Below are 21,009 nucleotides of genomic sequence, written 5' to 3' on the forward strand. Positions count from 1 at the left end.
GGCACTGCCAGCGGTGGGAGGAGAGCTTTCTCGCCTCGTGGCACACACGTCTCAAATATAACAGCATTCCTTCAGGGTCCGACGTTCCCCCTTTGGACTGCAGGCATTCAAAAGGCCATGATGTCCACTGGTTAAGCAATACCCTACTAAGAGACTAATAAATCACTTGAATAAGCAACAGCCTAATTAACTAATGATCACATTATAATTAGTAATCTACAATATGATTTTGCACATTATTAAACACAACGACAAAGGTATCACTTTTAAACCTCACGCACTACTACTGCTGAATTACAGTTTTACCATCCTTCCCTCCCCACAGCTTTTCATACCAGGGTACAAGTGTTTCCCTTTTTACCTTCTTGCACTAAGTCTTTTGGGCATAGGCCTGATGGACAGTCTAGCAAGTTGTCCAAGGGCATCCCGTGCATTTGGGTACCCAGGTTAGCATCACCACTGTCTGTAGGCATCCATCCTCCAACCACCGAAAGATCCCATTCTCCTGTGTTCCTTACCTGGTTTCATAACTTATTTCTCTTTTTTTTGTGTGTTTCTACATTAACACCTCTTTTTCTCAGCCCAATCTGCCTTGGACAAATCCAGCAAGCCCCAAATCCAGCCAGAAGATGCCTGAGTTCCTCCCAGGGAGGAGGAGAAGTGGGACCAGCATCTGCAAAAGCAGCTCTGCTCCAGAAGACTAAGCCTGAACTCCTGGGTGCTCATGCCCCGTAGCTTACAGCAGAAGGGACATGGGGATACCTCCCCTGCCTCTCCCCCTGCATGGGGCTGACAACCCTACTGGCTTCCCCTGGGAGAAGGCGATGGTCCTGGTCCAGGTGTCTGCTGGGTACCAGGCTTTGGGCCAGACACAGCAGCATGGCTATGCAAAAAACTAAATACACCCCATCAAATGACCCCATACATTCGATTCTGCGCTGGGAGAGGAAAGTGTGTCTGACTGCCCCCAGGGCTCCTGGCTGTGAGCCTGGCTCCTTCTTCTGCTCTTCCCCTTCACACTCAAACTAACCCCCACCTTGTTAATTGGGCTGACCCCATTATAGTGCTGTCTAAAGTGATGCGGGGCAAGAAATTGTATTGACAGAGCCTCATCGAGTGCAGCCATGAGGCAGACACCCCGCCGGGTCCCGTGCATTGTCACACTAACCTGCAGACCCCTGTGCATGTGGACATGCAATATTCCTACTGTGGACCAGCGGCGGGCTCTGTGTGTGTCTTGTTGGGAGAAGAGCTGCATGACCTCGCGTTGTTTTGGCTCACTGCTATCCAAGACTGAGGAATGCCTGAGAACAATTTCCTCCTGACGTGTTAGGTCAATGCAAGTGTTTGCATCTGTGCGATAATCAGGACTCAGCGTATCTACTGGAGATGAAGAAGGTTTACAAGGGCCACCAGCCCATGCTCCCACAGGTCTCCAGTCCCATGGCTGGGAAAGGTATCTGGACTGAAACCGCAAAAAATGGAGGAAAGGGCTCCTGGAGTGACAGTCATCAAAAAAAACCTCGGTGAGGGGTCCACAACCAGAGGGCTGGATCTTCAAACACCTTGGGGTGAGGAGAAAGAGTCAGGGAGGGAGAAGAACAGGGAAGTTAAACATTAGCTATTCTAAGACACAACAATGAAAACACTGGAAAGGAGATTAAAACTTGATCAGTTTAGGGAGGGGGTTATCTGAGGTGGACCACTGTGTTGAGCACAAAGCTGGATGCAGGAAGAAGATCCAGCTGACCTCTCTCTCTAGCCTAAGCCATCATCACCTTTCCCCCTTGACAGCAAGGGGAGAAAAATGAGCATCTGAAGCCTTGCTGGAGCGTTGACCATGTTCATTAGGATTCAGGCCACGGAGCAGGATGATCTGAGATGCAGGCGGTTATAGGTGGGGCGGGTTTCTGCTGGGTGCCTGGAGAGAGTCAAGAGTTTTTAGGATGTGCATCCTGACACCATCTGCATCACACTTTGTTTGTTTTTGACTCACCCTGATCCTCTTTGGAGGCCCTCCTCCAAACAGCCTCTTCCTGATGGTGTTGGTGTCATCAGCTGTGCCCCCATCATCATCTTCTTACCCTGGTGTCCCATTTTTCCCCCCGACACCCGCTGGCTCGTCCCCAAGGAGAGCTGTGCTCTCCTGACTCTGCCCCCATTCCTCTGCTACCCTCCTCAAAGCTTCTGGGTGCTTTTTAAGGGTCTTTGGAGGAAGATATTTTAATCCCTCCCTATTTTCTTCATCCTCAGCCCAGCTTGGGTGCCTCTTTCCATTGTGTCACCATTCCTGCAACCTCTCAGACCCATCAATGCACATGCTGTTGTGGGGTATGGCACTGAGTCCTTGGCCAGAGCAATATATTTTATTATTCTTTGTTTATGCAAATAAAATGTACTGAACAGAGCGGTATTTTATTTATTACAGGTTTACCCAGCTCCTACAAGTCTGCTGAGGATCAGCCTCAAGACTCCTATTGTCGTCATCCGTACTAGATGTATGCGTCTTGCCTTCTTCTTGATCCTGTGGCTTCTCCTCCCTTCTTGGGTGTAACAAGCTCTTCTACTCACCCCAGATCCTATCCCACATGTCTTTTGGGTGTTGCTAACTCACATCCCACCAGTTCTTATGATCATGGTGGACTCTGCCACCTCAACACTGACTCCATGTCCTTTTTTGCGTGGTCCCTTTTGATATGGCCCCTTTGCTGTTGCACCTGAGTGTGATGGGAACCCCTGAGCATGGCTGCTGTGTTCACAGGGAGGTCTGAATCCCCTCCTGGGATTTGTCTTAAAGCGGGCACCAAATCCCACACCTGTGGGACCACCAGCTCCTTGGTTGGATAACCATCTTCCAAAGCTTCCCAGGGTCAGAGGGGATCTCCTTAGCCTCGATCAGGGAGGACCAGGTCAGGGAGAACCTCCTTGGTCCAGGATGAATGGACACTCGACCCCTCTGGGGGGGTGGTCCTAAATTTTGGTGCCACCACCTCTCCCAGGCTGAGCAAAGATGGGAGAGGAATTGGTGCCACTTCCTCCTTATTGTTTGAGGAGAAGAAATCCCCTCAGCTCCTCTCCTGGCACTGAGGACATGACATTTTGCTTATCTACGCCGTGGATAGACTAATGGGTCATCTGGCCTCAGCATAGACCTTGGTACGTGTCCAGCTACCTCTGTGCTTCCTCACCATGCCGGCCAACTCCTCATCTCCCAGCACATGGCTGAAATTTGGCTCTAGCTCCCTGCTCTGTGTCCGAGGTAGGAGAGCATCACCTCTCCATGCCCCGGGGGTGTGCACGGGGTGAGACCGGGGTGCACGGCTGGGTGCAAGAGGCTGATGGTGCTGGAGGGCCAAAGGAGCCCAAATCTGCTGCAGTCCCATCAGGATGGGGTTGTTTGTGGCATTGGGGCAAAACAGACCCGTCCCCCTGATTCACATGCTGCCTCCCACCCTAATTTCCCCCCCAGCCCCTTTCCCCTTCCCCAGGTAAGTGACACTGGGATGGCCCCCCAAAAAAACCAAACACACACAAGACACTGCACAGATCATGAGAAAACGAAAGAAATGCCAAGGCAGTTTATTTACAACCGTTGTATACAAAAAAAGGACAGCTCGTGCCACAGTTGGAACAGTCTCCTCCATCTCTTTCGCCCGCCGCCCTCTCCCGTTCTCCCCCCCAGGGCTCCGGGATCCGGGCGAGCATCTCGCGGCACAGGTAAAGAGGCATGGTTCCCTCCAGACCCGAATCAGCGCTTGGAAAGCCTTGTCTGGCCATAGTGGAGACCAAACCCTCTGTCAGCATCAGGGTTGGAGGCCAATGAGGTGCCAGGGCATGGCGGCACTGGGACCACTGCCTGCTGGCAACTGGGAGAGGAGGGGACTTCCCCACCCCCCCTGGCAGAAAGCAGACTCTCCACCTTCTCCCGCTGGGAAGGATCTCACTGCAACCTCTCTGCTTCACTCACCCTCCCCAGAGGCAAAGATGACCCAGGGGATTGCACAGCAGCTCCCACAAAGCACCTCCTGGGCTGGCCATGAGCTGTTGGTTGGGTCCCAAACTGGTCTTCCTCCTGCCCTGGTGTCACCAGGAGGTGCCACCGCCGTCCCCAGGGGCTCCCTGTGGCTGTTGTCTTCTGCTCTCCGGAGGGGCATCTCCATCCCACCTCTGGCTCTCCAGCCTGGGCTCCCCCCGCTCCTCTTTCCCTCTTGTTTTTCCCCATCACGGTTTCCACAGCCCTTCCCTGTTTTCCTCTCCTGCTTTCACCTTCCATGGGGGTAATCTCCCCTTTCAAATAACCACCTCTAAAAGCTGATGGCTTTCCAGCTGCTCTACAGCAGAAAAGGGATTTCATCCAAGCATTCCCATAAAGACGATTCTCAGGAGGTTCTTACAAAAAAAAAGCAGCTCTTTGGGAAGTCACGGAGCTTTTCCGTTTCACCCTTGAAAAGGATCATCAGAGTCTCCTACAGCCGGATAAATCCTTTGGAGCAAGCTAGCCTCCCTCTCTGACCACCGCCAATGAGGGGAGGGGGTCTCTTCTCCCCCTTCCCCAAAATGGTTCTGTGAGGTCCATGGGCAAATAACACCCACTCCGGGCAAGAGGCCCTGAGTCCAGACAGGGAAAAGGGAGGGAGGGACACCAAGAGATGCCGCTGCCTATCAATGGGGTGGGATGGAGGAGAAGAAGGAAGCCGGAGGGATGCCCACCTGCCCTCCCTGCCTGCCCAGCACCAAATTAAAGTCACACACAACGCACATTCCCCCCCCTCTTCCCTCCCCACCCGCTCTGTCCCCCCCCATGGCTTTTCCCTGGGGGGGCACCTCCTCCGCTTCGCCAGCCCTTGGCTGTCTCCTCCAGACCTGGTTGACGGGCGGCTCATGAGACCCACCAAGGTGGGCAGCCCGAAGCCAGCACCCTCCCACCCACCCTCCCTCCTTTCTCCTCCCTCCCCACCCTCCCCCAAACGAATAGGATGGCTTCACTGGTCAACTCTTTACATTCACGAACAAAGAAAGCAGAGGAACGTCCACCCTTCGACCATCCGACGTTGCGCTGCGGCAGCCTCCGCCACCTCCCCAGAGCTGTCAGTCCAACCATCGCCTCTTTACCTGGAGGCTTCTTCCTTGAGCTCCTTGTTTTTCCTCACTTCTTCCGCGTGTTTGTCCTGTGGGAGGGGGGTAGGAGGGAAGGAGGGGGGGACACGCATTAGCTGGACGGACTTCGGGGTCCCCACGGGCGGGCCAGCGGCTTCGGAGGGGTTCGAAGGCACGAGGGCGTTCGTGAGGTTCATCCCCCGAGGGACACCACCGATGGGTCAACAGCGTCCTCTCCTCCCCTGGGGTGTGTTAAGGACTGTGGAGGCACTCAGGGACAGATTGTCCTCGCCCTCTAGCTAGGAGGTAGACGTCAACCAGACAGGATGGACCGGGAGACCCAAGGAGATGGGGTCAGCTCGGATTGTCCTTCATTATCTCGTGCTCTCTGCCTCTGACCCAAGGCTAGCTGAGGCGCTTGGAGAAGGGCACTGGGCGAGCTCCTTGCAGAAGGGATGTTTTGGAGGGAGCTGGAGGTGGTGAGGGTGGGACCTTCCGTGCTGAGGTTGGGAACAGACCTGCTTCGGGGAGAGAGAAGAGGTCTGCACAGGCTGGCAGGGTGGAAGCATCTCCTAGCATGGCAGCACGGACCCCTCCAGCTCCGCCGGGGAGCTGACGGCTCCATGGCCTCGGGGGAAGGGACCAGGGGAAGATCTGCCACCCGAGAGGTGGAAAAATTGCAAGCAGTGGGTCAAGGCCATCACGGTGGGACATGGGGAAAGCAAAGGCTTTGCATGTCTGTGGTCAAGTCACGGGTCCCAGCTCTCCACCCACCGACCACTCGTAAGCCTACGGACACGTCAGGGTCGGTGGGTCCCCGGGTAGGACCCCCCCCCCACCCCAGGTGGGACGTTGCGTTTGGGTATTGCTGCATGGTGGGAGGGGAAGAGGGGTGCCCCCTTTGGTGGTGTCCCCAGGGGGTAATGCCATCTCAAGAGTACGCAGGGTGCCCGGGTGTCCTGTGACACCCTCCTGGACCAGTGTCCCAGCACATCCCCCCCCCGCCTCCTCGCCAGGCTCTCACCTTCTCCTGCAAGCGCTCCAGCATGGCCGCTAAATGGGCCTCGCGGTTCTCCTTGTTGGACTCCATCTTCTGTGCCAGCTTCTCTTTGGCCATTTTGATGAAGTTGTTGTTCTCCTCGATGGCCTTCTGGATGACCTCCCGCTCGTGCTCCCGCTTCTCCGCCAGATGCTTCAGCAGCTCAGCCTCCTGGTACTGCATGGGCAAAGCGGACACGATGGCCATGTGGACCCGTGGGTCCCTTCCCCTCCTGGCCAAAACCGCCTCCTCCAAACTCAGCGACATCCCCAAAGGTGGGTGGACCTTGCTGAGCACCCCAAGGGCAAGGCAGCATGTCCCCATGGCACTTCTCCATGCTGCAGTGCTGTGCACGAGCTGCTGGACCTACCTTCCTCCTCTCCTCCGCCGCCTCCAGCTTCTTCTGGATCTCCTCCAGGGACGGGTCACGCCGCCGGGGCAGGGAAGCGTTGAACTCAGGGATGCCGTCGAACGACGGGGGCTTCAGGATGACCTCGAAGGACTGCCCCGAGGTGCGCTTGTTGAGCTCAATGACTTCCATGTCGGAGATGACGCACCAGGTGAGGTCTACCGTGTCTGCTGGGAGAGGGGCATGGGCTGACCGCCAGCATGAGTGCATCCCACCCCATCAGGCAAACCATCTTGGGGTCCCGCACCTGCAGCCCCCCCAGTGTGCCACCAACTTCCCCGGTCTCCATGGGTTTCACCCAAATCCCCGCACCCCGTATGCAGCGCTGCTGTTCAGCCCCAACGTCATGGGTTGGGGTAGGGATGCCAAGACACCCATCAAGGAGGCCGAGCTGGGAATATTTGGGCGAGCTGAGGGGCAGAGCATCCCCCCGAGGGAGGGGAGAGCAAGCAGGGCAGCATTCAGCCCTGCTTTGAGGACTGGGAATGGGACCATGAAACCCCGTTCCAGCTGTAGACCCCCCCGCAGCTATCCGGGAGGAGCCCCCCAAGGCTGGGCATCCCGCTCCGCCACCGCTGTCGTCTCTGGACCCACTGACATGAATCAGTCTGAATCACCAGGCACTGTCAGCCTAAAAATACTAAGCCCACGCCTGGCGCTTCGTGCAGTGGAGCCACGACAGAGGGGGACTGCGGGGCTGCCCGAGTGTCCCCCCCAACCCCGACCCGGCCCCCTGCTTCCAGCTTGCGCCAGCAAACTGTGGAGCCACCCCTCTTGGTTTGAGGGTAACCCCTCTCATACTAACGGGGGGTCTACAGTCCCCCACAGCCCCCACTATTCATGCACCCCTTGGATGTGGGTGGGCAGTGGGCTCCTACCTTCATACGTGTACGCCGGTTTGTTCAGGGGGTCCGAGAGGAAGCAGGAGCAAAAGAGGGAGACGAGAGGCAGCTCCTTCATCTTCTCTTTGTAAGCTGGGAAGAAATGGTGGGATTGGGGTCAGAGGGGTGGGGGGTCCTGCCAGGCATCCAGAGCAGGAGCTGCCACATGCCAGGGAAGTGCTGGGACAGGGAAGGTGGCTGGCACCAAAGTTTGCCCGGATATCACAAAGAGGGTGATCTGGGTGGGGGAAGCAAGGCATGCAAGGGGGAAACTGAGGCACGCAGAGGTGGGGTGCTTTACTGATGGCCACATGGGTCATGTCTCTCCTTGTATGTTAACCACATCCACCACCCCTTGCCTGTCACCGCTGGGATGCCCTGAGTGTCCCAGGGCAGGGGTTAGCCCAGGGCAGATCCATCCCCAGGGTGGTTTGGATGGGGCCCCACTCAAACTAGGGGTGCCCCAGCATGGGGTAAGTGCCAGCGTTGGGTTCATGGGGTTGGGTGAGCCGTGCTGTCCCCTGTCCCCACGCGTGACCCTGTGATGGTGCCGTACCAGCCAGAGTCATGGCGCGACAATCCTCGGGCGTCTGCAGCAAGAGCGTTCCTGGGACCTGGGGGAGGAAAGAGCCAGGATCAGTGTGGGGTGTCCCGGGGGCTGGGGGCATCGCCCGGCCCTGCCCACCCACACCTGCCCATTGCGGGGTGTCCTGGGGCTGGGGGCATCACCCGGCCCTGCCTGTCCCCTGCAGGCAGTGGGACAGCTGCCCACAGACGCTGGGGTGGTGTGACGGGCACGCACTGGTGCGGCGCGAGGGACACGCTGGTGTGATGGGCACACAGATGTGGTGTGACGTGATGGGTACGTGCTGTTGGGATGGGCACAGGCTGGTGTGATGTGATGGGCACACGCTGGCCTGTTGTGATGGGCGCGCACTGGTGCGATGTGATGGGGATGCGGTGGTGTGGTGGGCACACAGATGTGGTGTGATGAGGTGGGTACGTGCTGTTGGGATGGGCATACACTGGTATGATGTGATGGGCACATGCTGGTGTGATGGGCACCCACTGGGACCATGTGATGGGCACAGACTGGTGTAGTGCAATGGGCACATGCTGGTGCGATGGGCACAGACTGGTGCGATGGGCACCCACTGGGATGATGTGATGGGCACAGATTGGTGCGATGGGCACATGCTGGTGTGATGGGCATGGACTGGTGTGGTGTGATGGGCACAGACTGGGACGATGGCAGCAGGCGGTGGGGTGCGCCTGGCACACACAGCCCTTCCCTGCTCAGAGCTGCCCGACACCTGCACAACCCACACGTGTGCACACGTGTGCACACATGTGCCGGCAGCAGTGTGCACACACACATGCACACACATGAGCACACACACGAGAGCACACACACCCCCCACGGACAAGTGTGACCCCTTTGCACAGCCTCTGCTGTCACCCAAGGCCACCCCTGCTGCTGCCCTCACTTGTGTCTAGAGAGCGCCAGTCCTCAGCTCACCCTTTGCCAGATCACACACAGATGGGCTGAGGCACCGGGACCCTCTCCTGCACCCCACAGGGACCCTCTCCAGGGGTCTCTGTGGTTATGGGTCAGGCATGGGGGCCTCCCCGGGACCCCTGTCTCCGGGGTGCAAAGTCCCAGGGTGAGTGCAGGACCTGGCATGGGTCGGCAACACCCAGAGACTCGTTAAATCCCAGGTAAGCCGGGTCTGTCCCTCTTTCCCAGGTTTTCTGGGGGACACAAACAGGGTGTCGGTGGCATCAGAGGGGTTTCCTGGTGGAAATGCCCTTCCCGGCTGTGCCAAAACGGGGACTGAGTTTGGTTTTTGGGATTATTCACGGCTTTTGTTCCTAAGGGGGTGTGGGGGGAAATTCTTTCTTTAAAAGAGGGGTTCTTAAATCCTTGCAGCCCCCCAGGGAAGGGGGACAGGGGGACCCCCCCACTGTGAGCATCCTGGGGCCGTCAGGGCACTGCCAGCTCCCGCAGCAGCAACAGACCCCAACCCAACTCAACCTGGGGGGTCCTGAGAAATCCCAACTCCTCGTCCCCCGTCCTGCTGAGATCTGACACGGGAATCACTCAAATAACCTGCCTGCAGCTGCCAGGATTTGGGGGGGGGGGGGGGGGACAGGGACAAAATGTGGGGACACCCTGCTGGGGACACTTTTCCCGGAGATGTCCCCCTCTTTTAGGTGACCCCCTGGAGCCAGGGCTGGTCGGGTTTGGGGGTTACCCAGGGGTGTACCCCCACCCAGGGCTTTCCTCTTCTCCTGGCTGAAGGGTTTTGCCCTAGCTGGCTCTTGCCAAGTGTGGTGCCAAGGCAGGGTGGGGATGCTCTGATGGCTCGTGTGCCGACACGAGGCTGTGCCTGGAGCTCTGACAGCCCGGCTGGAAGCTGCCTGCATGCAAGCAGGCGGCTGAAAGCATCTGCCTTCCTCGCGCCTCCCTGCTCCTTGCGTTACCACCCCAAATCCTCGTTTTCCCTGGGCTATCCTCGTTTTCCCTGGGCTTGCGGGCAGGACCTGGATGCATTTCATGGTACGGAAACCCTTCCTCCAGGCATTCACGACCCGGCTGGAGGGTAAAATGCAGAGATCACCCATCAGACCCAGAACGGGGAGAAGGATGGGGTCCATTCCGGGAGGTGCCACCAGCTGGAGGGGAGAAGTGGGTGGTGGGCTGCCAGCCCCACTCCTCCTCGCTGGATGAAGATTCCGTTCAAGGTGTTTGGAGGCTCCTCCAAGAGGGAAACCCCTCCCTGCTGAGCTCCATTCCCGCTCTGCTTCCCAGCCCGGGTGCCCCCCGACCAGCACGCCCAGCCCAAGGGGAGCGGGGTGTGGTTGGGGCCCTGCCGCTGCTGTCACCCCCAGGCTGAAACCTCGCTCAAACCCTCAGTGCCGAGAGGCTGTGGGAGACGATCCTGCCCCCAGCGAGGCACACATGGGGCAGGGAGGGGGCCCGATCCGACCCCAAAGGGCTGCAACCTGGTTTCACACCCTGATCTCCACTCTAGATCCCCTGAAATGGTGGGGACCCCCCCATCTCCCATCTCCTTCCCTGGAAGAAGCACCCAGCAATGGAGAGGGGGGATGGAGGAGGGGAGGGGGCTCCCTGCTCCCTCCCTTGAAGCTTGCCAAGCGATGGGTGCTCCCCCCCCCACGCTTCTCCGGGGGAGAGGCAGGATGGCAGCCGCCTCCTCCCTCCCTCCCCCTCGCTTTTCCCCCTCCCTGGAATAAATATTTCAGCTCCTGCTGAGAGCAGGTCACCTCCGCCACCATCAATAATTCAGGCTGGCCCTGCCCTCCGGGGGGGCTCCGCGCCCCTGCACCCCCATTTGGGGGGGGGGGGGCTCCAGGCGAGGCGACGCACCCCTCGCGAGGATGCTGGGGGTGCGGGTCCCCCCCCGCACCCCGGGATGCTGGGGCGAGGCGGAGGGTGCTGAGCCCCATCCCTGCACCCCCCCGCACCGTCCCGCGTGGCAGGGCAGGATGAGGCCCGCCGGGGTGCGGAGCGAGGGGGGTAGGAGGGGGCGCGGGGAGGGTCTCCAGCAGCCCGAGGAGGGGGGGGAAGAAACCCCCCCGGGTAATTCCCGCTGTGCAGGAGGGTGGAAAACGCCCCGCCGGGGGGGGTCCGTGCCTGCTCGGGGCGGGGGTACCCCCCCCAAAAGGGACGGGGGTACCCCCCCCAAAAGGGACGGGGGTACCCCCCCAAAAGGGACGGGGGCGCGGGGATGGGCTGGGGGCTGCCCCGGGACGGCGGGGGAGGATGCTGGTGGGATGGGGAGGGGGACAAAGAGGGGTATCGCGGCCAGAGAGCGACATCCAGGGACCCCCTGAAAAAATCCCCCCCCCAACCCCTCCCCAAAAACTTTTCAACCCGTCGCCTTCCAAAAAACACACCCCCCCCCCATCAACCAAGCCCCCCCCAGACACTCACCCCACCGCCGGCGCTTGGGCTGCTTCTCCGCGCTCTCCGGGCTCATTTAACGCGGGCGCGGGGGTCTGCGCGGAGCATCACTCCCGGGGGGCCCCCCGCGCCCCCCATGACATCACCTCCCCGGCCCGCCATTGGCGCAGCCGCGGGGCCGCCGCTGATTGGTCCGGGGACTGTGCGAACCGGGTACCAGCCCGGTGACATCACGCCGAGCAGCTATTTTCGGGTTGGGCCTGGGGGGGGGGGGGAAAGAGGGGGGGATAAAAAAACATAAAAAAAATTAAAAAAAATTATAAAAGCGACGGGGGGGGCTGGAGGGGGGGGGCGAGGGGACGGATTCGGCCCCAAAAGGGGGTTTTGGGGGGGTTACGGGGGGGGTGATGGATCAAAAGGGCCGAGCGCATGGTGGAAAGCAAGCTTGGGCGCTCTGCTAGAGCAGGACAAAGCTGGAGAGTGACAAAGTGACAAAGAAGGGTGCCCTGGTGGCACCTCCAACGGGGCCAAACCGCCCCACCCCGCTCCCCTAGACCCCACACCAGCGGGGGCTGTGGGGTGTCCTCTCCACGCTGGGGAGCAATGGGGTGTCCTCTCCATCCTCCCAGGGCCAGGATGCGGCACGAGCCCGGCGTGATCCGTTCCCAGCCCCAAAGGCACGTGAGGACTCGTTATCCTCCTACAAACCGGGCAACGGGAGCTCGGAGAGGCCGAGTCCCAGATCCCAAAACTATTTTGGTGCGATGCCGGGGCGAGCGGAGGTCCCCGGGGAGCCCCAGCAGAGCTAGGACATCTCTTAGGGCTGTGCCCTTCCCGTAAACCGACTCTCCTTCCCCCAGATCTGCTTCACCCTGGCCTATTTATCGCCGACGGCTGCGCCCGATGGTGATAAGAAGCCCGGCACCTCCGGGGAACCGGGTATATTTACGCACCAGTCTCCTCCATTACGCAATGAGCATCAGGGCGGCTGTGGGGAGGTGGTTCCCCCTGGAAAACAAATGTAGGGTGGCTTTGCAAAGCCTCGGGACACAGGGAAGGACAGGGTGACCCAGCTGGAAACGGGGCGGGGGGTGACATCGCCTGTGTCACACCGCAGCTCGTGGTGGGGCATCCGTAACACGTCCCGCTGAAACTCAACGGCACATCGCTTCCCTCCGAAAGGATCCTCTAATGCTCGGGTGATGAGCGATCCCCACGCCAGAGCCCCCGCCGGCTCGGCAGGGTTTGGGTGCCCAGGCAGGCGTGGGTGCCGTGGGTAGGGTGCCCATGGGACGTGCGAGGAGCTGCAGAAGGAGCGGAGCCCGGCCCTGAGATGGAGTGGCCAAGGGGAGGAAAGGGTTGAGACATAGCAGCCAACTGGGGGACAAACAGCCATTGTGGGGACCCACGTGGCCGCGGGACGGTCCCTGCCGCGGCTGGCACCGGGACACGTGGCACCCCACGGCGGGGGGTGCGGGGGGCTCTGCTCAAATGCTCCTTTGAGCTGCCCGTGGTCCAAGTTGGGGCACAAACCCCTCCCTGCCTCGCCGCGTTGACGGCCACAGTTTAGCTGCACGGCTGGCTGGGGTTGCTGGAGCCGGGGGAGATGCTGGGAGCCCTGGGGGGTCACGCCTGGAGGTGCCACCTTGTCCCCCAGCTCCACAGAACCAGCATTTGGGGGGGACGGAGCTTGGTTTCAGCTCTTAGAGCTCCTGTGTAAGGCTGTGGCTCTGGGGACACTCGATGGCCACCATCCCTAAGGGCTGTCACCCTCCACCCTGCAAAACCTCCAGCATGTGCTGGTTGAAACTAAACCAGGCGCAGAAAAAGGAGGCCGAGGAGATTTGGGTCTACCCAGGGCGATGGGGGCTGCGGGCTGCCATGGGCCACCCCTTTCCCAGCCACACCAGTCCCCACCAAACCCTCCCCGGGGGGACAGCCTGGCGTGGGACCGTCTCCAGCGCAGGGGATGGCAGGAGGTGGCTGGGGGAGAGGTCGGCTGCGGAGCCAGGCTGGTGCTGGGGAGGAAAGGGCTCCGGCAGCGAGGGGAGGCCGCAGGAGAAGCGTCGGGCGAAGGGTTTGCCTTTTCCCGCGGTTGCAGCCTGCCGGCTTAGGGAAACTTGCTCGGCATCCCAGTGCCAGCTTCCAAACCCTTCCCAGGCACGGGTGGGAGAGACGAGGGAAATATTTCGCCGCGGGCACGCGGCGCGTGGGACCCATCTGCAGCCCGTGGTCCGTCTGGGCTGGAGCACGAGGACGGCCATGAGGGAAGGTCCGTGTGTCCCGGGATGCCCCTCTGCCGAGAGCGGGCGTCCGGGGGAGACCGTAGGGATGGGTGGGTGTATACGGTGTTTCTCCGAACCCTTTCCCATCCTTTATGCTCGGGAACCCTCCGTGCTTGGGAGGGTTGCGGGGCTGGAGGTGGGACCTGCATCCCCCTCCCTTGATTCCTCTCCCAAGACATCTCCAGCCTCCCCCCAAAAGTTCCGTATCCGCAGATCCTTCAGGAAGAAGACCCACAGGTTTGGCCCTTTCTCATCCCAGAGGATTCCTGGCCCTGGGAAGAGCCGGTGGAGCAGCCAGCAGATCCCGGCCGGGGCACAGGCTTTGTCCCGACCCGCCTGTCCCGGCGCTGGGGACCCGGGTGCAGGATCGGTCCCCAGGACCCCGCATCCTCCGGGCTGCCCGGGAGCTGCGGACACCCCGGGAAACCTCCGGGGGGGGGTCCCCACTTGTGCCCCCCCCCCCCACCCCTCCGGGATGCACTGCGCTGGCTGGTACCCGGGAGGGCTGGGGAGGGGGCGGGGAAAAGGTGCTGTCCACCCTCGGATTGGGCAGAAATGACATCATCACCCGGCTGTGAGCCAATGGGAGAGCCGCCTGCTTCTCCGAAATATCGCCCGTCCCTGTAAATGGGGGGGATGCTGCGGGGGGGGGGGGGTGAGTACAGCCTGATGGGGTGGGGGGGCTACACTGCAGCAGCCCCAGTCCTCCCCCGGTTGGATTCACGCCCCCTTCCCCCCCCAGATCTCGGGGAGCCCCACTCGCACCCCACACCCACCCGTGGGCCAGCGGAGCCCACCCGCCCCTCGCCGGGGAGCAGCGTGGGGATGGATGGGGATCGGGGTCCCGGGCACCCCGCAGGCTGGAGCAGGGCCCATCGCTCCCCGTCCTCGGCATGAGCAGCCAAAAGTGGTGCTAAAATAACAATAATAAGAACGATAACAATAATCATATTAATTAGGTCCTTCGAATTGCTGCAAGGAGGAAGGTTTGAGTTCGGAAAAAGGTCCTGCAAGTAACCGGCGTGTTCCAGGCGGGATGTCAGGCGTCGGGGAAGGATGCGACGGCTGCAGAGAAGAGTCCCGTGCAAAATCCACCTGCCCCTTACCGGAGCTTCCCACAAATTTGCCCTCCAATGTCGGATGTGCGAGCAAGTGCTCAGTCCCGGGGAGACATCACCCATGGGTGCAGGCTTTAAGTTTAAGCCATTTCTCTGCCTCTGTGGGAATGGAATTAAGCTCAGGGGAAGACGCAGGTACCGTTTATTACACTAAAAAAACACAGGCTGTCAGGGAGCTAACCAGTTCATTAATTCATATTGTTTCCTGCAAACCAATTTTTCACCGAATGATTTGGAAAAAAACCTCAAAACATTTCAGTTTCGCCATCCGAAGTGATGCCTCATTTCACCCTTTATTGCCATTTTTACACCAGGCACCTGCTCTGGCACTGGCAGCTGCGGGAGGGAAATGCTCCCTTCAGAAACACCTCATCTTGCTCCAGCCCCGGCAACCCAAAGAGCTTCCCTGTCTTTTTATTCTTCCCAAATAACACCTTGCTTGTGCCTAAATTGGCCGCAGGGTGCCCAAATTTCCAGGCAGTGCCAGCTTTTTGGGGAGTGATGGGCAGCATCGCGATACGGCGCAGGGAGGGAGATGGGACGCTCGCACCGATTTTCCTCCTTTGCCCGTATCCAGGGATGCTCGGTTGGAAATAGATCACGTCAGCCAACGTAAGGAAGGCGGAGGACCCCCAGGGTCGCCCCCGCACCGCACGCCTCCAGCATCTCCCTCTTGTTTTTCCGCCAACAGCTCTTGTTCCTAAGGAGCATCCTATGCAAATGGTGAGAAACCATGGAAACCACCCGTTAATATCAGCATCCTGCCAGCGAGGTCCTGGCCGGCCGGGCTGTGCCAGGCAGCGAGGGCAGCACGGCCCCCCAGGCACCCTCCCTTTCCCCAAGGCATCACCTTTAAACCCCGAGTGCTCACCAGGATGGAGGAAAAAGCCTTTTTCCCAGGATTAATATGGGGCCAGACCCAGCACAGGGTTGCAGAGGGTGTCTTTTGTCTCCCCCCGTCCCACCTCTTAGTCTCCTCCACCTCCAAACACCAACCGCACATCATCACCTGATTCCCGAAGCTGGGGATTTATGGAAAAGCCCCTCAGAGGGGTAAAGTCATGGGGAGAAGGGTCGAAGGAAATGGGTTGTTACTCTCAAGGATGTCCTCATTGACAGTTTTTCTTGTATAGGGAAAGCACATGTTTCTGCCTGCTTCCAGCCAAGCCGTGCGGGATTTTCCCCTCCCCGAGGAGCTGGGGCAAGGGCCACCCTCCCCTGCTTTACACACTGCAGGGAGACTTGGAGCCCTGCAAGCTGCAGCGCTTGTACAAGCTTGAAAAGCCCCCAGATGGTTTAATTTACTATCTACAGCCCCCTGGCAGGGAGATACCATCTCCCTGAGACCTTCCCAGCTTTGATCCGCAGTGGAGAGGGGCAGGAAAGGAGCCGGGGTGATTTGGGCGCAGAGAGGCGCAGAGCCATACCAGAAGAGCAGAGTGTTTATTAATGATAAAAAAAAAAAGAGGCAGTACATACATACGTTCTTTTTTCCCTTTTTTTCCTGAGGAAAGCTGAAAAAGCATCTGGAGAACCCCAAATGCAGGTAGAGGCGGTGGTGGCAGGAGATGGTGGCCACTAGACGGGGACATCCTCATGGACGCAGACCCGCAGGGGACAGATGCGGAGCGCCTCTGGCACCGCACCCACCGGCGTGCCCCCCACGTAGAAATAGGGGAAGACGGTGCCGCCAAAATTCTCGTGGAAGGTGTAGATGTGGGTCTTGCGGTTGGCGTCGTAGAAGGAGAGCTCCCCTTCGTCGCAGTCCAGCTCCACCCGAATCCGTCTCATGTCGCCCAGCGCCGCCTCCGAACGCGCCGTGTTGGATGCTCGGCACGTCTCACCGTCCTTCCCGGGCAGGCGGTAGATATACCAGAAGCCAGAACGAGCATCGTGGTGGAAGGTCCAGTGGGTGCCACTGCGGGGCCGGGCCACCCCCACCCGCCAGTTCATGATGTTGCCCAAGTCCACCTCCCAGGTGTGGAAGCCGGTGGAGAAGCCGTGGGAGCCCAGGATGCAGGGGGCCGAGGTGAAGCGCTCAGGGTTCTCCACCAGCAGCTTGTAGCCCCCGTTGGTGACGCTGGCGAGGTCCTCGGACACCGAGAGCCAGCCCGCCGCCGAGTTGGGGTCGAAGCTGAAGGGGACTGTGGTGGGGACATGTGTGTTAGGAGCCTGGCTTGCTGCAGGGGTGAGCTTATGGGGGGGACCACATCCATCCATCCATCTTTTCCCAACCCAGCTCACCATGGAGAAATGCACCCTCCAAGGCTTCCCTTTTGGGGTGCAAGTGCCCCAGAGCACCCTTTATGCTCTCCAACCCCCTTCCCCAGACCCATCAGCCACAGGCATGGCTGCTCCACGCTCCTCTTCTCTTCAGCACCCACCACCCCTGGGGCTGCCCCACACAAAGGCTCCTTTAGCCCTGGGACAACCACCCTTCGGGGGGAACGCACGCGTCCCCCAGGCCCAGCACCTCACCTACAGTGATGATGTCCAGCATCTTCTTCCACACGTTGTACTGCAGTGAGCCCAGGTACTTGGCAACGTCGAGGAGCATCCCCGAGGGCACGGCCTCCGGCTCCTCGGCCGTGCAGGCAATCCTGGGGCAGGGGCAGAGGATGGAGACGGGTCGAGGATGGAGGAAGGGACTGCGCTGGGTCTCCTGGCACCCTGTGTTGTGGCAGGGGCTTCCCCACCAGCACCCCACATCTCCCAAACCTTGCTCTCACCCCAGGAGGGTGGTGAATCACCCCAGGAGGGTCCCAGCACCAGATCCCCCCACCATCAGGGTTTTAAAGCTTCCCCCAAGACCTACGATGCTGCTTTGTGTCTGGATGCGTGCCCCCCCCATCCTGCCCAGAGGCACCCAGGGGTGCTGCCGGGCCTCGGGGACCCCCAACACCTCCTTCTGCCGGAGCAGCCGGACCCGGAGGGGACACGCGGGTACGGGAACTCGCTTGGGGCAGAGACCTCACTCTGCAGCCAGGCAGGAGACCCTGTTCAGCCCCAGGGAGGGGGTGTGGGGGCTCAGCCACCCCGAGCACCCTGTGTCACCGGGCAGGGGACGTGGCAGAGGACAGGACTTACCTGCGCTTGCGGTTCTTGTGGGTCTGAAAGAGAAGGATGCCAGGCGTCAAACCTCAGCTTGTAAGGGGTCACGGGGGCTTGCAAACACCCAGAGGATCACCCAGCACCCTGCTCACACCCCAGCAGAGGCAGGAGGGTGCCACGGTGAGGGTGACACCCCACAGGGCTTTACCATGAGGAAGGTGTAGTCATCCTCCTTGAGGTCTGCCTGGAGCTGGCGGGCTTCGCTGAGCAGGGCCCGGCTCTCCTCCGCCAGCCGCTTCATCTTGCCCTCGATGAGGCTGTGCTTGCGCCGCGTCTCCTCCTGCAGCTGGGCCAGCAGCGCCTTCTCCTCGCCCCGCAGGAACTCGTGCAGCTTCTCAAACTCCCTCCCGATCTGCTCCTCCAGCCGCGCTGCTTCCACCTGCCCCGTGTGGGGATGTCACCACCTCCCTTCGGAGCCCCCAACTCCCCTGGGGTCTCCCCGTCCCCCCCAGACGTTCCTCCAGAGCCCTCCGACCAGCTCCAGCGCTCAGGGACTTGCTGAGCTCCCACTGGGAACACGCTGCCCTCCCAAAATCAATGTCCCTGCTGCCACAGCGGGTGCAGCCCCATCACCCCGCTCCCCAATTCCCCATCGAGTCCTTCGTCCACCCAACATCGCTCTCCTCACTCAAGGATGGAGCAGCCCAGGATGGGTGCAGCGTTCCATCCCAGAGCCAGCTGCATTCCTGCCCGGGGCGTGTGCACGCATGCAGATGCATATGCACACGTATGCATGCATGCGCACTTGTGTCAGGATCAGGCCCATTGCCTCCCTGCCAGGAGGGACCACGCACCTGGTTGTGTTTGGAGATGGACTCGTAGGAGCGATGCACGGCCCCAAAATCCTTCGCCTTATCCCGCAGGGAGGTCTCCATGTTCTTCAGCTTGGCCTGCGGGGAGGAGACGCCTTCAGGACCCTCGCAAGCCTACGCCCAGGGTTTCCAATGCGGAAAGACAAGAGCCCCAAACCCAGGAGGACGAGGTTAAGCAGGATCCTTGCTCAATCCACTCTTTCCCCTCCTGCGGCCGAGGTCTGCCAGCGCTGCCCGGGGTCAGCTCTGCACGGGGCCATGCAAACACGCTGCCCCGAAGCAGCGAGGCAGAGGCACTTTGCTCCGTCGCGAATCCTCCCCACTTTTTTAAGCCCTTCTACTGATGCACCGTCAAGTTGCTGCCTGTCCCGGTGCCGCGGGCAGCCCGCCAAGCCTTGCAAAACAGCAGCCCCACGGCTGCCCCGCGACATTTGAAATCTGGCTCGTCCCCCGTGGGCTGAGTCAGGGCGGCAGTGGCTGCTTTCCCAGCCGGGAAACACAGCGGGTCCTGGCACGACGCCTGGCTGCTGACCGGAGTCCGTCTCCTCCTCTTCCTCCTCCCCGCGCAGCCACAGCCCATCCTGCCCCGTGGGGCTCGGGGCTGCCTCCCCATCCCGCGTCCCTCCCCAGCTGGGGGAATTATGCAACCACCATCCCAAACACGCTCCCAACCCCGAAGCGCTGCTGCAATAACCAGCGCAGCCGGATCCAGCCCAGCCCGGCGGAGGATGAATGAGCCGAGGAAACACGGGGACCAGGCCAAACCCCTCGGAGCATCACCCACTCCCCTTTCCCGCAGGGCAAACGGCCGTGCCCCAGGGGACAGGGTGGCACTGGGTGATTATTAGGTGGAGAGAGCGTCGGGCAGCGATGTGGCAGGGGCACTCCCGTGGGGATCCACCCTCGCAACGTGGCTGCTTTGTCTTTCATCCTGGCACGCCGGCGGCTACAACCACGCCGCGCACAAGCCAAAGCCGTGCGCTGGCAAGTTTGCGCCAGGGCATGCGCAGGCTGCACCCCTCCAGATGCCGAGGTGCCTCTCCGTGCCATCGGTCCCCCCTTTCCTGAAGCATTCCTCACCCTGAAATCCGCCGCCGTCTCCGGCACCGGCCGCATCTTGTGCCCTTCGTGCTGCTTGGAGCTCTGGCAGATGAAGCACGCCAACTCCTTGTCCTCCAGGCAGAAGAGTTTGGCTTCTTCGCGATGCAGGGGGCAGAGGGCGGCCGCCCGGCCCCGCCGCTGCCCTTCCTCCTTGAGGATCATCTCCACCAGGTTGTTGAGCGTGTGGTTGACGCAAAGGTCGTCGAACGAGGAGGCTTCCTTGCAGACGGGGCACACGTGGTGCCGGTGCTCCCAGGAACGGCTCACGCAGCCCTTGCAGAAGTTGTGGCCGCAGCAAAGCGTCACGGCTTCCCGGAAAGGCTCGTAGCAGATGGGGCACAGCAGTTCCTCTTTGAAGGTGGCCGTGGAGGATGAGGCCAAGGCCACCGAGCTGCTGGCCGGGGGGCTGCCTCCCTTCTCCATGGCGCTGGGGAGAGAGGGGGCAGAGGGAGGCCGGAGCAGGGCTCTCCCAGAGCCCCGGCTGGGAAAACAGCCCCGTTCCTGATGCAATCGGTTTCCTGCCGGTGACTCAACCCGCAGCTCCCTCCCCGGGCAGCACCCGCCTGAGTGACGCGGCCCCGGGCCACTGGCAGCCGCCAAGGGCGGGCGGGCTCCGGCCGCCGCGCCGGGATGCGCCGGGTCGGCGGGGAAGGGGCCGGGGGCGGCCGGAGCCTCCGCGGGGCTTCTCCCGGTGCCCAGACCCTCAGCCTCGGGGCGGCCCCCGGGCCCCGGACACCCACCCCCGCTGCTCTCCTCCGGTTGCCTGGACTCCCCCCGCGGGGCAGCCGCGGTGCCCGGTCCCGGACCCCCACCCCCGGGACCGCTCCGTGCCCGGACCCGGACCCCCACCCCCGGGACCGCTCCGTGCCCGGTCCCGGACACCCACCCCCGGGACCGCTCCGTGCCCGGTCCCGGACACCCACCCCCGGGACTGCTCCGTACCCGGTCCCGGACCCCCACCCCCGGGACCGCTCCGTGCCCGGACCCGGACCCCCACCCCCGGGACCGCTCCGTGCCCGGACCCGGACCCCCACCCCCGGGACCGCTCCATGCCCGGACCCGGACCCCCACCCCCGGGACCGCTCCGTGCCCGGTCCCCAGACCCCCACCCCCGGGACCGCTCCGTGCCGGGTCCCGGACACCCACCCCCGGGACTGCTCCGTACCCGGTCCCGCACCCCCAACCCCGGGACCGCTCCGTGCCCGGACCCGGACCCCCAACCCCGGGA

The 21,009-nt window shown here is 61.3% G+C and overlaps 2 protein-coding genes across 7 annotated transcripts; both read right to left on the reverse strand.

Moving 5' to 3' along the window:
* Positions 1–5,108: 5,108 nt before the first annotated feature.
* STMN4 (stathmin 4) lies at positions 5,109–7,995 on the reverse strand. 6 transcript variants are annotated; one of them, XM_059834015.1, is made up of 5 exons: positions 7,983–7,995; positions 7,424–7,519; positions 6,507–6,712; positions 6,122–6,313; positions 5,109–5,168 (listed from the first exon to the last, which is right to left on the reverse strand). In XM_059834015.1, the coding sequence occupies exons 1-5, from the start codon at positions 7,993–7,995 to the stop codon at positions 5,109–5,111; spliced, it is 567 nt and encodes a 188-aa protein (XP_059689998.1). The 6 variants fall into 6 exon arrangements, with proteins under 6 accessions (XP_059689998.1, XP_059690001.1, XP_059690008.1 ...); XM_059834018.1 differs by having other exon boundaries at positions 6,507–6,715; XM_059833996.1 differs by lacking the exon at positions 5,109–5,168 and adding an exon at positions 5,472–5,615.
* An 8,229-nt stretch (positions 7,996–16,224) lies between these two features.
* TRIM35 (tripartite motif containing 35) lies at positions 16,225–20,204 on the reverse strand. The gene is made up of 6 exons (XM_059835532.1): positions 19,761–20,204; positions 18,663–18,758; positions 18,017–18,247; positions 17,845–17,867; positions 17,236–17,357; positions 16,225–16,901 (listed from the first exon to the last, which is right to left on the reverse strand). Exons 1-6 carry the CDS (start codon positions 20,202–20,204, stop codon positions 16,336–16,338), a joined length of 1,482 nt encoding a protein of 493 aa, XP_059691515.1. The 3' UTR covers positions 16,225–16,335.
* Positions 20,205–21,009: the final 805 nt, after the last annotated feature.

This window comes from Gavia stellata, chromosome 2, assembly GCF_030936135.1.
Source record: "Gavia stellata isolate bGavSte3 chromosome 2, bGavSte3.hap2, whole genome shotgun sequence".
In the NCBI taxonomy this organism is placed as follows: Eukaryota; Metazoa; Chordata; class Aves; order Gaviiformes; family Gaviidae; genus Gavia; species Gavia stellata.